We start from the raw sequence: 14,566 nt of genomic DNA on the forward strand, positions 1-14,566 counted from the left end.
GTGTGCCAGTCCCTGTGCCCTTGAGCAGAGTGGACCAGGTTTTCTGGGGAATGGGCACAGAGCATAATTAATGCTTGTCTCTCACATTAGCCTGATCAGGGCAACTGCTAAACAAACCACCAGATCCCAACTTATCCAATGCTACTCCGCTTCAATCCATTCCCACTGTAGATATGACACTGCGAATATGCTGCACAGGTACCTCTGGGAGAAAACGCCTCCACAGAGAAGCTGGACAGCAAAAAACTGTCAGATAACACAGCATCACTCTGAGCATACAAGCAGTGCTATAAGGGGATGTGCTGCCGCTGCTGCACGGGCTAGGACGCTGCAGGGACAGGCACAGGTCCGAGCACAGTGGGCTGGGGCTGCTTCCTGGTGCTCCACCCACAGCAGACTCTGGGATAAAGCAAGGAGAACCAAGTGGGACACAGTGTCTACAAAGCCCAGGTATTGAATCCCCTCTGAAGCCATTTTCTTTCCTTATAGACCAGCAAACACTTTGTTTCTCACAACTGCCTGGTATTCCCTCAGAGCTTCATCATTACAGACTACAAGAATGCACCTGCATTCTCGATGGAACAGCTCTCAGTTTGATGTGACTGAGAAAATAAAGAAGCACCTATGACTGCTGGTGTTGTCGCTTTTTTCATTTCTAATTTAATTGCAAAACAATCTGGGAAGTCTTTATGTTGGAACTGTCTCCCTAAGAGCTGTGAGAGGCTGATGATTGCTGGGAGGCTGATACCTTTGAGGAAACAAAGTCTTTGTAAACCCCCAGAGCTGGCATGCTCCATGCTCCCAAAAACAAAGATGCCCATTACTAGCTTCAGGCTTGATTTTAAAAAATGGAAATAGACTTGAAATTTTAGCAAAACAAGAAGATAAAATGGATTCCTACCTTTCTTGTTTACTAGATCCAGGAAAAAGCAGAAACAGAAGAAAGGAGATGATCACTGACACAGAAAGGCACTTACTGCACACGCACAGCAGAGCTCCATTTAATCAGACAACAAAGCCAGCTCCCATCCCCAAGCTACAGATACATATGTAAATAGAGAGTCCAGGAGGAGCAGAACCTCGGAGCTGAGCTGACAGAGAATGACCTACTGTAATTGAACAGGCTACCTGAACACATGCAAATGCAACCTAGGGCTCCTCGGGAGGACTAACAATCATCTCACAGTACAGTTACAGCTCTAGCAGGATGGCTCTGCTACACAAAAGCTTCAGCAGGGAGCACAAAGCGTGGATGGTTCTGATCCAGTAGCCAGGACTGAATGACCTCAAGTAGAGAGGTCCTACTCTGATTTCAGCCTGTCACATCCATGCCTTGATGTCACCAAGACTATGTTCCCCAGTCAAAACTCACAGCAGTGGGGGCACCTGCCAGAGATCAAGCAGTACTTCACATGACCCTAAGGCTGCAAATCCAAGCTGTGAGACCAGAGAGCTGTCAGAATAGCTTTAGGGACAAAGCTGCTCTCTGTTCCGCTTCTCACACGTTTCCAGAATCCACAGCTGCTCTGTGTCCTGAGGCTGATACTAATTACTTTCTGCATACCCAGCCCTTCTGCTCTTTTATAGAGGAGCCTTCTGCTGTGCCAGGTAGAGACCTTTCTCCTCTCCATGACCACCGAGAACTATCAGAGTACCCCGTATCTCAAGGCTACAAGGAGGGTCTTGAAGGTGTCACCACCTGTAGCGCTCACACCATAACTACTATGTCCTGGACTGGATCTCACCTTTTGAAGAGGAGTATAGCAATGACAATGATGATGATTAATATCACAGCCAGCACGGGTCCCATCACCCACAGCATCTCCGGTTCATCCTGCTGCTTTGCTGAAGCCACTTCCATCACGATCTCATCCGAGTAAGGGCTGGCTGCATACCTCTTCTGAATAGCACCAGCAGGAGAGGGAGAGAAAAACAAGTGTCCATTATGCTAAAGCAACAGCTGCATCTCCGAAATGCAGACATTTCCCCTTGCCTCTGGCTAGCAGTGAACGATAATGCTCCTCAAACCCCGGCAGCACACCACGGGAGGCTCCGTCCCTCGGCATCAGTGGAGGTCACGCTGTAGAAACAGTCTCTTTCTGGTGTGAAACACTCCCAGTGCCAGGAACTTTCTGGCTAGCAGACCTGGCCTCGAGGTGCCAAACTGGAGCAGCCCAGCTAAGAGCCACTTGCCAGCCCTGGATTTTCTCAGAGCCAAATCATAAACTTTTGAATCCAAACCAATTGCACAGTGGGGCTGGCTGATGATTCCTAAGTGGTTTATAATACCTGCTGTGCTGATATCAACACATCTCTCCAGGACAGGGCTATATTAGGAAAACTTAGCTGGGCTAGGCTGTTTTCTTAAACAGAAGAAATGACAGGAACATTTTCTACCTGATGTCTCACACCTGACAAACAGACCTTGGAAAGGGGCTCATGCTTACAGGTTGCTTTCCAGAGACTTCTGCAACCTGTCAGCCCAGTCATTTACAACCCTGAGGGGCAACTTTCCAGCCTCAGCAGCAAGGTGGGATTAGCAGAGACTCAAACCCTTCCTACAGAAAAATGACTCCGCACCTGGCTTGTTCTGCTGCTGTGGTTTATGGACCTATGTTGTCCCTTCACAGCTCAGCCTCGCTGAATGAAAAGGTTTAATCGGTGTGAAAAAATGAAAACCTTTTCCCTATTCAAAAGGGCCAGAGCTGCACCAGTCCAGTGCCTGTGGCTTTCAAGCAGCACCTGCTGCCCTGCATTAGGGAGCCAGAAATGCTCTGTTTCTCCCACAGAAAGTTTCAGTCACTGAAGAGGTGCCTGCAGATCTATAAATCACCTGCTTTAAGGTCAAAGTTTAAACATGCACTTCATGTCTGCGTGCATCTGAGGGGAAGAAAGGGAAAAATCAAGCATGCTGGTGTCACACAAACGCATATCTTGATCTCCTCTCACAGGTGCCCTTGATCCCAGCCAGCCTTGTTTCAAACACACATGGAGGACCGAAAATGCTCTTATCTGTGATATCCTTCTCGCAGTACGTGCAGGTGCAGCATCCTTGCTGCTCCCCTCAGGTTTATCAGCGGGCGGAGATGCCACTGGCTGGAGGGGAGAGCATGGGGGTGGTGGTTGCTGCTTTGTCTGCGAAACCTTCAGCCCTACAAGATCGTGTTTTCAGGACCCTGAAAGAGCTGCTGGCTCCTGGGTCAGCTCTGTTCATAGAAAAAGTCTGCATGGTATCACTGCAATGCATCAGCCTATTCCTATGCCCCACCATCCAGTTCAAACAACAGGACAGAGTCAGTGACAGCTCTGAGCATGGCAGACAAGAAAACGTGGCACTGGTGGTGAGAGGATGGGGCAGAAGTCCTGGGGCTCCCCTCTGTACGGACAAGCAGCTACTCTGCGAGGAAGGCACAAAGGCTTTGCCTGTGACTACCCAGTAAGGACAACCTGCATTAGGCAGGTGGGAAGGAGCACGTGTGTGTCCATCTCCAAAGCTTTGTGCAAGGGACAAAGATTCATATTTTCGCAGACACACTTTGGAAATGCCTCCTTCCAAGAGAAGACAGAAGCAGAGGAGATCAGAAGGACTGTTATCTCAGTGGCATTTCCAAAGGCATACTGCAAGGTGCAGGTGTTCCTGCTTTCAGAGATCGTGTTTCAACCGCAATCCCCTTTGCCTTTGAGGAATGGTGATGTTATGCTCACCTGCTGACACTAGACACAGCAAGCAATTTAAGATGAGCTGAGTGAGGGAGATAGTGCACAGCCCTCGACAGAGTGTCTCATACGTCAAATGAAAATGGGTGCGACTCAGCAGGGGATGCAGAAAGGTGGTCTCTAGGAGCAAGGTGTAATAACTGTGGGCTGGCGGCTCACTGGAGGGCTGTGGCAGATCTATGCTGGGTAGATGATGATGGTACTCTGGGATCAACTAGTTAAGGTCATCTCTTCTTGACAGGGATTGCCAAGACAGAACATCCCCAGGCCTCTGCCCTACCTTGATGTTTATCTGGGACTCTCCTTCCCTCAAGAGTGTGCACATCTTGCCACAAAAACACATGAGCTGGATGAGTAATGAAGAACTTGACCAGCCCTAATGAGCCATTACAAGCAAATGAGGCTGAGGAAGGAAGCTGCAGCTTGGAAGCTGATCAAAGGATTCTACGCATCTCTATTATTTCCATTATTTACTCACTGGCCGATGCTACTGCTGCCACCACCACTCCTGCCCTCTGTGTTTACAGCTGCACACTAACGTATAGGTCTTGCTATACTCCTCCTGGCTTAGTGCATCAGCCTCTCCATTCCTCCTCACGTGCCCTGGCCCTGTGTGCTTGGTGGCACGCTGCCGACAAAGGCATGGCCCATTTGCCTCCAGCAAGGAGAGGCACAGGAACAAGAATCCCTATGCAGCAGACATGTGTGCAGCTTTGCCCTGCTGACAACCCACTGAGGTAGGTGGGCATGTTTGTTTGCTTCTCCAGACATCACCTGGAAGCAAGATTCTGGCCGGAGAAGAGCCTGTGAAGACAGGTTTGCACAGGAAGCATCCTGTTTAACGCAGAGCCTCAGCAGCTACTGTACAGGGCAGGATTTCAAGGGGCTGTTTTCCACAGTCACTTACTTGTACTAAAGCAGAATGAGAACCTATCTCAACCCAACCATGTGTCAAGCTCCGCTCTGGGCGCATCCTGACGAGCCACAACCGAGCTTGTGTAGAATGCATGTGTTGACACTGCCCTCCACTCTCATCCATTACGTCGAACATATGTGCCATTTCCCTCCAAAACCACCATCTATCAAGTCAACTCCCACAGCCGCCTCGGCTGGTTGACACCAGCTATGCAGCCTCATGCTCTTCTCTTCAGAGAAAACTCCATCATCCCAGCTTGCAGCAATTTTTCACCCTGCCTGCACCAAGCCCACCTAGATCTGCTAGGACAGACCATGCCACCCCAGCAGAAAGTCCTTACCGTGTCTCCATCCTCCAGGGAGGCCAGCACGAAGCATCGATAGCTCAGGTCTTGAGACAGGGGTTTGTTGTAGAACCCTTTGTAGTTCTTCTCATCCCCTAGGGTGAAGGTCTCAGGCAGCACATCCACTTGAGCAGCGATGTAGGGCTTGAGTCTGTCTGCTTGGCGTCGCTGGCGCCTGCTCTGACTCCCTTGGCTTATGGCCTCCAGCAGCTGGGGACAAACAAGGTGCATCACTATTGCTTCACCCAGGGTGACACCGCCTTACGCTGTCACCTTACCGGTTGTAGGGTGCAGCAGATTGGAAGGGAAAGAAGATATTGGGTTTGATTTGGACACAGTGGTACAAAGAAATCAGAGGGATGTTCTGTCTGTTTAGGCATTGCTGGGGCACACATCAGCAGACCCTCACTGCAAGCACCTCCGCCCAGGAGCTCAGCTTTGGGAGAGGCCTGAGCTTGGAATGCTGACATGGGGAACGTTCGGGCTTACAAAGCTTGGCTGTGCCGGTCACCCCAAGCTAATACATCCCAACGGGCTATGAGGGAACTGGGCCACATCCTGCGGCCTAAATATTGGTATGGACAGCAACTCATGGTCTACAGAGAGTGGATACTACCTACAGCTGACGCTGATGCTTATGTACAGGGAAAAGGTGACATTTGCTGTATCTTTCCCTTCTGTCGGTGCTTCGATATTTCACCTGCTGCTGGGTTGCAGAAAGAGCTTTGTGTAAATCACACAGAATGATAACAGATTTCATGGGATGTTCTGAGTAAAAATGGCAAATTTCATAGTCGGCCACAAATTCATGAAAAATGACATAAACACACAAAAATTCAATTACACTGCTAAGAAAGACTCTCAGATGTTTAAAGATGTTTTTCTAATGAATAAAAATGAATATCAGGCTTGGAACAGAAATTCTAATTTAAAATGAAGGAGGAGGCATGAAATACATTTCACACACAAATGTATCAGTGCAGCATTGTCAGGGCAGATGGGGAATGTCAGTGGGGCTGGGGGCAGCGAAGTGCACACAAAGCCACGCTGCTGAGCTCAGCTCACTCCCTCTGAGGAGGAAAAGCTGGGTTAGACACTCCTCTCTTTTTCCCCTTGACAGCCCATCCTTGCCCTCCTGAATACTCTTGTTGGAGCAGTTTAGTAAAGCTATAGCTTGTCACTGCAATGTCACCAAAAAGAAGAAAAATAACAAGGGATGGAGAAATCTCCGTTCCACAAATATCCTTGTGATTGCAGGGAAAAGGCAGAAAGAGAGTCTTTGGACTGCAGAGTTTGCTCCCTGCACACATCTCTTGTATCTTGGCTGAAATTACAGCTGAGCTCTTTGGGGCAGAAAACACAGCTGTACGTGCATGGGTGTGAAACCACAGGGCTCCAGTTGTGAGTGAGGTCGCTGGATGCTTCTGCTACTTCTAGATGTAACACACAGCAAAAGACTGCACCAAAGGCATGCTACGCTTGCAAAGTTCACATCCTGAAAAATTAGAAAATTAATATTGCCTGTGCAAAATTAATTCAGCTTTCTTACATATGTGCATTGTGTTACAATCCTTGACTGCATGGTCACGTACTATCTCTTCCGTAACTCGCCTGCTTTGTTCAATACACAGGACAGACAGTGCTTAATCAAAGAGCAGCTCTTCCATATTTTGTTTTCCTCTCTCCATTATGCAACCTGAGGCCTTGTTTATTGCTTACTATTCAAATCCAGCTCTGAAGACAAAATTAATAATTTCCTCGTGGGCTTTTCTATGGTGCTGATCACTATAATATTACAAGTGCTTCACAAACATTAACAATCTTATCTTCCTAACACCCATATTAGGTGAGATGAAAGTGATTATCCTAATTTTACAAATGGAGGACAGAGACACAGGGACATTAATGTAAAAAAAAAGTCCACTAATTTTGAATGTCAAATTGAAAAAACATCGGCTTGTTTTGTTTTTAAAGAAAACTTAGCTTTTTTTATAGTCCTGACTGTATCCAACAGGGCTCCTATTGACTCTCCCTGCAGCTGGGGATGCTTAGGCTTTGCAAATGAGGCTCCAGCATCTCAAATTGAGCACTCCAAAACACAGAACATGCAAGAGAATGGCTGCTACAGAAAATTTTGTTTTAAATAATTTGTCCAGGACAGGATGAAACACTCAAAAGACAGAAACCAGTTCTCTCAACAGCTTTCAGCTACCTAATGGACAAACCCAAACCGTTCTTTCTCATTCTACTCTTCTACTTCTTGTGACATCTTCCAACTTTTGCAATGAAACGAAGCAGGAGACCTACAGATGATGGTTCTCCATCACACAATTTGTGCTTCATGGGCAGAACAGATCCGCCTATACAGGCTGTAAGCTGGGACCCCATGGAAAAGATTGTGCAATCATGTAATTAAAGATTAATGATAAGTAAGGGCAGATTTACAGCTTCTAACACTTCGTAATGTCTGAGTGCTTCAAGCTTGAAACTTTGTTTCTTAATGGACCTTCTATGTGTGATTTCTTGGGAGTTTTTCCTTATTATTTTAGGGTTTGTCTTGAAGGTCTTTATGGGGAAGAAAGGCACTACACCCTGATCTGATGACTCTTCTGATGCCACACTACTGGTGTTTGAGGAGTCCTGCACAGAATAAGCTGCATCTTGGGGTGAATGAACTGGTAAATGCTGAAAACCTTTAACAAGCAAATGTGAAAGGAGTTTTGCAGGTTTGTTAGATACTAGAGTGAAGCCTTAATCAAAACCGCAGGCTTAGGTCCTATCCAGAGAGGGAAAAGCCTCCTGACAGAACAGCTTAACAAACTGAAACCAATATCCTTCTCTGCTAGCTTATTTTCAAAATCAGCATGGTTGCTTCAGCTGAAAAAGTGCGTAAAGAGTATACGATCCCAGGCCTCAAGTTGTGCCAGTGGAAGTTTAGATTGGATATCAGGAAAAATTTCTTTACTGGAAGAGTGAAGCAGCACTGGAACAGCCTGCCTAAGGAAGTGATGGAGTTTCCTTCCCTGGAGTTGTTCAAAAAATGTGTGGATGTGGCACTTTGGGACATGGACTAGTAGGCACAGTGATGCTGTGTTGATGGTTGATGATCTTAGAGGTCTTTTCCAACCGTAATGATGACATGGATCTGTCCTGGTCAGAGCTCTGAGACACTCAAGTGTGGTCTCCTAGTAGGGCCCATTCCGGGAGGTGGCACCTCCCTTGCTTGACACCAGCCTCCTTCCTCCATGCGGTCACCAGCCAAGAAAGGCTGAGTGGGCACCGCATGTCCCACAGCCCCATCTCTGACACACAGCATGCAGCTATTTCGCTGCACCCATGCTGCTGCCAGGAGGCCTGGGCAAAGCCTGGGCCATAGGGGAGCCAATTCCATTGCTGCTGCTATAGCCTCCTACCTGGTCCAGCTCCATCTCATCCGGCGTCCGCCACCGAGCAGTCGGGCTGCTGGCACTGTGATCTGCTGGCACAACCACGATGTAGTACCACCTAGGAAGGAAGGAAGGAAGGAAGGAAGGAAGGAAGGAAGGAAGGAAGGAAGGAAGGAAGGAAGGAAGGAAAGAATGTGTAAGCACTGGACTCTGAGCCATCTCTCTGATACATCACCAGGTAACACAAGCCAGGCACCTCCCAAGGGCGACCTCCTCCTCCCCCTGCCCTCTAAGCAGCAGAAGGGCTCCATAAGAAAGAGGTCAGTTTTCCAGCTGCACTAGAGAAGAGAGTATTTCCATTAGCACTCATTAGGTTAATGAAGATCTACAGACTGTGCTCCAGAGGGTGGTGTAGGAGCTGTGAGAAGGACATTTATATAATCGGATTGTAGCAGGAACCCTGGGGAAATTGTGCTTTAGCATAAGGATACCACAGTAACGAATAAGACTTCCACAAACTCGCTTTTTTAATCTCCTTGAGGCTTTAGGCATTATTTATTTAAAGGATATTATACAGCGTTAGAGAAAGTCCCTCCTGATCCTCAACTGTGTTTTTGCTGGTAGCATCTGAAGTATACCCACCAGGGTGAGGGCAAACTGTTAGAGAATTGTCTTAATTTTATTGCACACAAATATTTGTTCAGGAAGAGCCAGCAGCGTGATCCTATGTCACAGGTATATACCTGGCTCTGTAGTGCAGCCTGCTCAGAAATTCACCCCCAAAAAATCCACATGTTGGCAGAAGTCTGCCCTGCCCTTTTCCTGATCTCTAGCCCGCCACCCTGCCTTTTCCGCCCAGGCACGGCACCTACCTAACTGGCACAGTGGTCTGGACTTTGGGAAGAGTGAGTGTGAATTTTCCTTCCTGTATGTACTTGTTTGTGGCGATGGGTTTGCTTTGCAGGACGTCAGGAGCGGTGCGGATTGAGACAAGGTGCTGGAGTCCCCCGGCACTGCTCCCGCGATTCATTAGCACAAAAGAATAGTCCGTGTCCGGCTGGAGGTCACTTATGAGTTTCTTCATCGAGTGGCCATCCACCTCCACACTCTGGCTATTGTACAGAATCTGAAATGGAAAAGGACACGCTTAGCTGACAGCTGCTGATGAAAACTCACACTCAAAACAGCGTTAGAGACAACAATTTGGCTCTGGGCCTTCCCTCAGCTGGTTCAAGTATTGTGCGCTTTGTAAACAGCCATAAATCCTTGGTTAAAGAAGACCCCCAGCAGAGGGTCGAGCCACGCTCCCTGCACCTCGCAGCGATGGAGCAGAGGAGGTCATCTCAGCAAAGCCTGGGTGGCCGAGCACCAGCAGTGAGGCTGGTGGTGCCACACGCACTGCTTTTCAGCACTGGTTTGGGGGAGGAATCCAGATGGCTGTGCTTTGCCCTCACAAGGAGATGAATGGGTCTTTGTTTCTTGTCTCATGAGGCTAAAACACACAATATGCTTTTGGTGTTATCCCGTCTGCTTTAAACTGGTGTCACTCCCATGTCTACCAGCTGACGCCTGACGGAATGGATAATGCCGAACATCTTCCTCCCAGCAAGGTGACCGGGTAGGGTGGGTGGGGTGGGGGGGAGGGCGTTACACGCCCCACTGATGATCAGACAAATCCTGTGCTGGGCTCACAAATTGGTACCCGAAGCAGCGGCTCTGCAGGTGTGACACCCCGTTGCCATGACAACAGATGCTGGTGCCATGCCAGCTGTGGGCAGATCCGCGCTGCTTTTTACTGTGGTGTTTGCGGCGGGGGGCTGGTGGGCAGGACAGGGCAGAGCCATCAGTGGCCTGGGGCAGCTCCCACACAGCTTCCCAACTTGTGCCCACCGGCCCCTCAGCTAATGACATTTTATCAGGCCCTGTTGCAGATATCCAGGACCCCCATCTCCCTCAGGGCTGCTGCTGTATTAGCCACACCAAACAGCCCATCTGCCCCGGGAATCTTGATCCCAATCCTGCTGGAACAACCCCTGTATGCCAAAACCCTGAGTGCTGCCTCTGCAAAGCCAGAAAAACTCAAACAGTTCCTGGAGTCAGAGACAAATGGGGTGTAGAAAGCCAGAGAGACCAGAGGTTGTGCCCCAGCTGTGATAAACTAGCATGTTCCCTTCCACTGGGTGCCCATCCAGCATGGCAGGGGAGCGCTGGATTCCTGACAGCAGCACAGACACACAAAATGTCAAAAACTGGCAATGGCAAAGCTGGAGCATGTTAAACTATGGCAGCTATTCTGCGCCACAGGCAGAGACCACACAGTAAAACGTGCTCTTTCCAACAGCGGCCTTGAGAGAGAGAAGACAGATCTGTGGAAGAAAAATTACTTGAAGTAAAATGGATTTTTTACCAGCTGAGCCTGCCGTTCAGAGTGACGCAGGCAGCAAGGGAAGGACCATACTTTCCTTCCAAGTCACCTTTTTAGCAGGTGGCAGAAATCTGCAGAAAGCTGCTGGCTTGCTGGGACAAGGACAGCTGATTAGCACTGCTCTAATATTTAGTGCTGGAGCTGGGAGGAGGAGAGAGGCTCTGGAAAGGAATCTGAAGGACAGAGGAGCACAGGGACGAGGATAGGCCTGGAACTTGCAGCTTGTGTCATCCTAACAGCGATACCCACAGCATGCTTCAAATCCTCCTCAGGTCACTTTGCAAGGAAGTTGGGATAGGAAAGGAGCCACAGCTTTTTTTGCTGCTGAGAAGAGACTCCCAACGGGTAACAGAGCAGCAGTAAGGAGCCAGCAGCAGAGGAGAGATGCAATCAATCTCTCTGGCTGACATGCTTCAGTCTTCAGGGATGAATTGCAAAAATAAGTATCAAGTACTAAAATAACAGAGGTTTGCAGGGATAAAGCCCCTGTTGGCTGCCCCACGTGAAGGAAAGGCTGTCAAAGGTAGGATGGCTGGAGGGAGTTGTCCTCTGCTATGACTCTTCTTAAGATATTTTCTCCTGGGCTTTGATACCTTTCCCCGAAGACACATACGTCAGATGGGTGCTCAAGTGAGCGATAAAGGTAAAATGAAGAAATGCTTCTTATATCACTGGAATATCAGATACCTAGTTGGCAAGTTTCACTCTGCTCTGACACAGAAGTAGGCACAACAAAGACAAGAATGTCAGACTTCAAGTCACCTCAGCAGCTCTGCTGTCTGTTCCAGCATCATCCCTTGCAATGATATTTCAGTAGTACAGGTCCGGATATCCCGGACGAAAGCAAGTTAGGGTTGTCCTGAGGGAGCAGCGGGGCCTCACTTCATGTGCTCCAACACGAACAAAACCAAACTTCCACCATTAAGAGCTTTGCTGGAAGGATGCAAAACCCACGATGAGTTCTGCTGCCTCTCATCTGAGACTTCTCGTTATGAAGTCCTCCCTAATAAAGGTATCATCAACCGCTTCTGTGTGTGCCCTAGGGAAGGCACTCACCCACCAGCTGCCTGCACGAAGCATCTTCTGGGGGCATGGCTGCTCTCCTGGAGCAAGAGGAGGCAGAGGAGATGGGCAGACATTTCAGTTCAGAGTTTACCTGTTTGCTGTGCATTGGGAAAGGCCAGGACACAGTCCTTGATTCACTGCTGATATGAGATGATGATTTTTACTGCCATGCACAGAAATTTGTGTGCAAAGAGAGTGAAATTGGCATTTGCAATGCTTTCCTGAAGCATTCTCCACCATCCTCTCTTTTCACAGTTGCAGTAGCACTTCTGCGTTCCTTTACCTGCCATAACACATTGTCTTCTCCAATGTTATGCACCATTAGTTAAGGTCTTACACAAACCTTACAATAATGGAAGGGCTCAGAAACAGTCATTCGTGTGCAGCTGAAGATGCCCGGGAGCTCCAGCAGGAATGCTATTTAGAGGCTGCATCATGGCCCACTGGTAACTACTTAAGTCAGCAGCAAATTTGGCCCAAGGGCTCTGAACTGCCAAACATTGCTGACGAGCCCATAGATTGCTGTAAAATGTCATTTGTGCCGCTCTTACTCACAAGAGACGATTTGCAAAGCTAGGTGGGTCCGAATGTCACTGCTGAAGGTCTGCTGCTTGATTTCAAGGCAGTTATAGAATGTACTGAACTAAAAGATGAAAAGACACGTAGTGTGCAATACTGGAAAAGATAATGACTCGATGGAGAAGTAGACGAGGTTGCCTTTTTTGTGGGCAGCAGTAATTACTAACTCCATGGGGCACACTGTCAGAAGGCGCTGCCCAGCATTCGCAGGGGTTATTTCTGAACCTGTATCATAATAATTTTCAAAAGGTGCTGTTCCTTCTCTCCATTTGTAAAATACCTTGTGATACTGCCATTAACCGATACATCCTCTGTCTTGCTCTTAAGTTGAATAACGAGTCTCAGGAAAGTGCAGTTTCCCCAAGGAGAAGGATGTAGCGGTCTTGCACTTTCCATGCAAGCTCCAGAAGAGCTTTCTGCAAGCACACTGGAACAGAAAAGCAATAGTGCCTGCGCTCCATCACAACTGCTGGGCAACATTTTACAAGGGATTTATCTCCTAGACCAGAAGAAGCTGTGAAAATTCCCCAAAGAGAACTCAAACCTTCATTATTGATTTGGTAGCAATGAAAATTCCTAAGGTCTCAGTTCATCGCCTATTGAAAAAAAAAGCATCAGTCCTGCTTGCTCCTCACTATTCATTGTCAGAACAATATCTACTTTAATTAAATCTGTTAAAGTAGAATATGACACCCTTTGGGACACAGATTTAGCATGAGACTGTTTATCAAGTGTAGATAATACTAATTGTTCCCATGGAGATTTATCTGCTATGCTAGTTACAGTATTAGGCTCCGGCCTCAGCATCCCATGTGCCTGAATTAGAGGAGAGAGGTGAACCTTGCTTATGAAAACACAAAGTCCTGAAGGTTAAGGATTTCTTTGAGTGGCACAGTCAGTGACCTGGAGTTGACCCTTTTAGTTCCTGACCTTGACTCATGTGTGTCTGCAAGTCTGGGAATATTAATAGAAAGAAGACACCATTAGAGCAATATCCTTGTAACACTCTCGTTTGCATGACTGCTCTTCAGTTAGCAAGTGGCTAACGCCATCTGCTCCTGTGTCATCTGAGGGTTAACCCGCAGCAGGAGCAGACCCTGAGTCACCGTCTGTGTAAGCGATCGCAGCTACGTGGCTGAGACAAGGCATCAGCATTATGCTGTTGGCTCCTGGCTACCTCCAACCACTCCACCATCCTCATGTGGTAGTAACGCTCCAAAGGTCACACTGTCCCTTTCTAGCACTGTGCCGTCAGACAGAGACATGGGATTTGTGCCACAAGAATAAGGCAAGACGAAGCAGACTGTTCCTTCAGCAGAGTGCAAAGTAACAGGGATCTGTGAAGTTCCTTGCGGCCAGATATCTGAATGCTGATCCTAATGCACACTACGTCTACAAAAGCTTTGAATTCCACAAGGTCTTCAAAAAAGCCTTATCTGCTTTAGCTAAACTCTGCACATTAACAAGTGTCTGCTATTGATAATGGTAATTCAGCTTTCGCATTTAAACAGGGAGAGTTAGTAACAAGGAAGGGGATCCAATGTAATGTGGATGCAGTTCAAGACCTTCCCCTCACTCCCCGGGCCATGGATCCCCCACAGCTCACGCAAGCCTTGCCTTTGCTCTTTAGCCATAGCGCGGCAGGATGTGTATGCCCTCGCCTTGCCTTGGATGGAGAGCACGCTGCTCCCACTGGCCACCTTTGCAGAGGCAGTGGATTGCTGCTGAGACTGTGCCCAATATCATCCTTGGCGATATAACGTGTTGGTCTTGTTTCTTAGGGGAGAGAAGCTGTGCTGAGACTGAAGTCTTTTAGGCACATCAGTGATACACGCTGGGGGACACGGCATGAAGACATCGAGTCGTCACTGTTGTCTGCAGCCTAGTGGATGACACTACACCCAGAACTGTGCTGGAGAAAAGAGAGCAACTGCCATTCCTTCAGAGTTCCCTCTGCACTGACACAACTTGTGCTGCTCACACCTGTAACATCTTCCATAAGGGTGATGATGCTTCTCTCCTTTGCTCCCCAAGATTATGCATCTGTCCTGTTGCTCTGAAGTAACTCATAAAGGCCATCTGGATGTTTGAGACAGGACACCCTGCAGAAGGAGTCATTCTTAATTTGATTCACT

The 14,566-nt window shown here is 48.1% G+C and overlaps 1 protein-coding gene across 20 annotated transcripts in view; it reads right to left on the reverse strand.

The window, feature by feature from the left end:
* The window catches only part of PTPRF (protein tyrosine phosphatase receptor type F), a 405,229-nt gene that overhangs the window by 36,875 nt on the left and 353,788 nt on the right, over positions 1 to 14,566 (reverse strand). For all 20 annotated transcript variants that reach the window (XM_054072544.1, XM_054072564.1, XM_054072558.1 and 17 more), the window contains 4 exons: positions 9,235 to 9,488; positions 8,390 to 8,480; positions 4,974 to 5,186; positions 1,746 to 1,900 (listed from right to left, as the gene is read on the reverse strand). In XM_054072544.1, the coding sequence (XP_053928519.1) occupies positions 1,746 to 1,900; positions 4,974 to 5,186; positions 8,390 to 8,480; positions 9,235 to 9,488 (713 nt within the window). The remainder of the gene's footprint in view (positions 1 to 1,745; positions 1,901 to 4,973; positions 5,187 to 8,389; positions 8,481 to 9,234; positions 9,489 to 14,566) is intronic.

This window comes from Cuculus canorus, chromosome 8, assembly GCF_017976375.1.
Source record: "Cuculus canorus isolate bCucCan1 chromosome 8, bCucCan1.pri, whole genome shotgun sequence".
NCBI classification, from domain to species: Eukaryota; Metazoa; Chordata; class Aves; order Cuculiformes; family Cuculidae; genus Cuculus; species Cuculus canorus.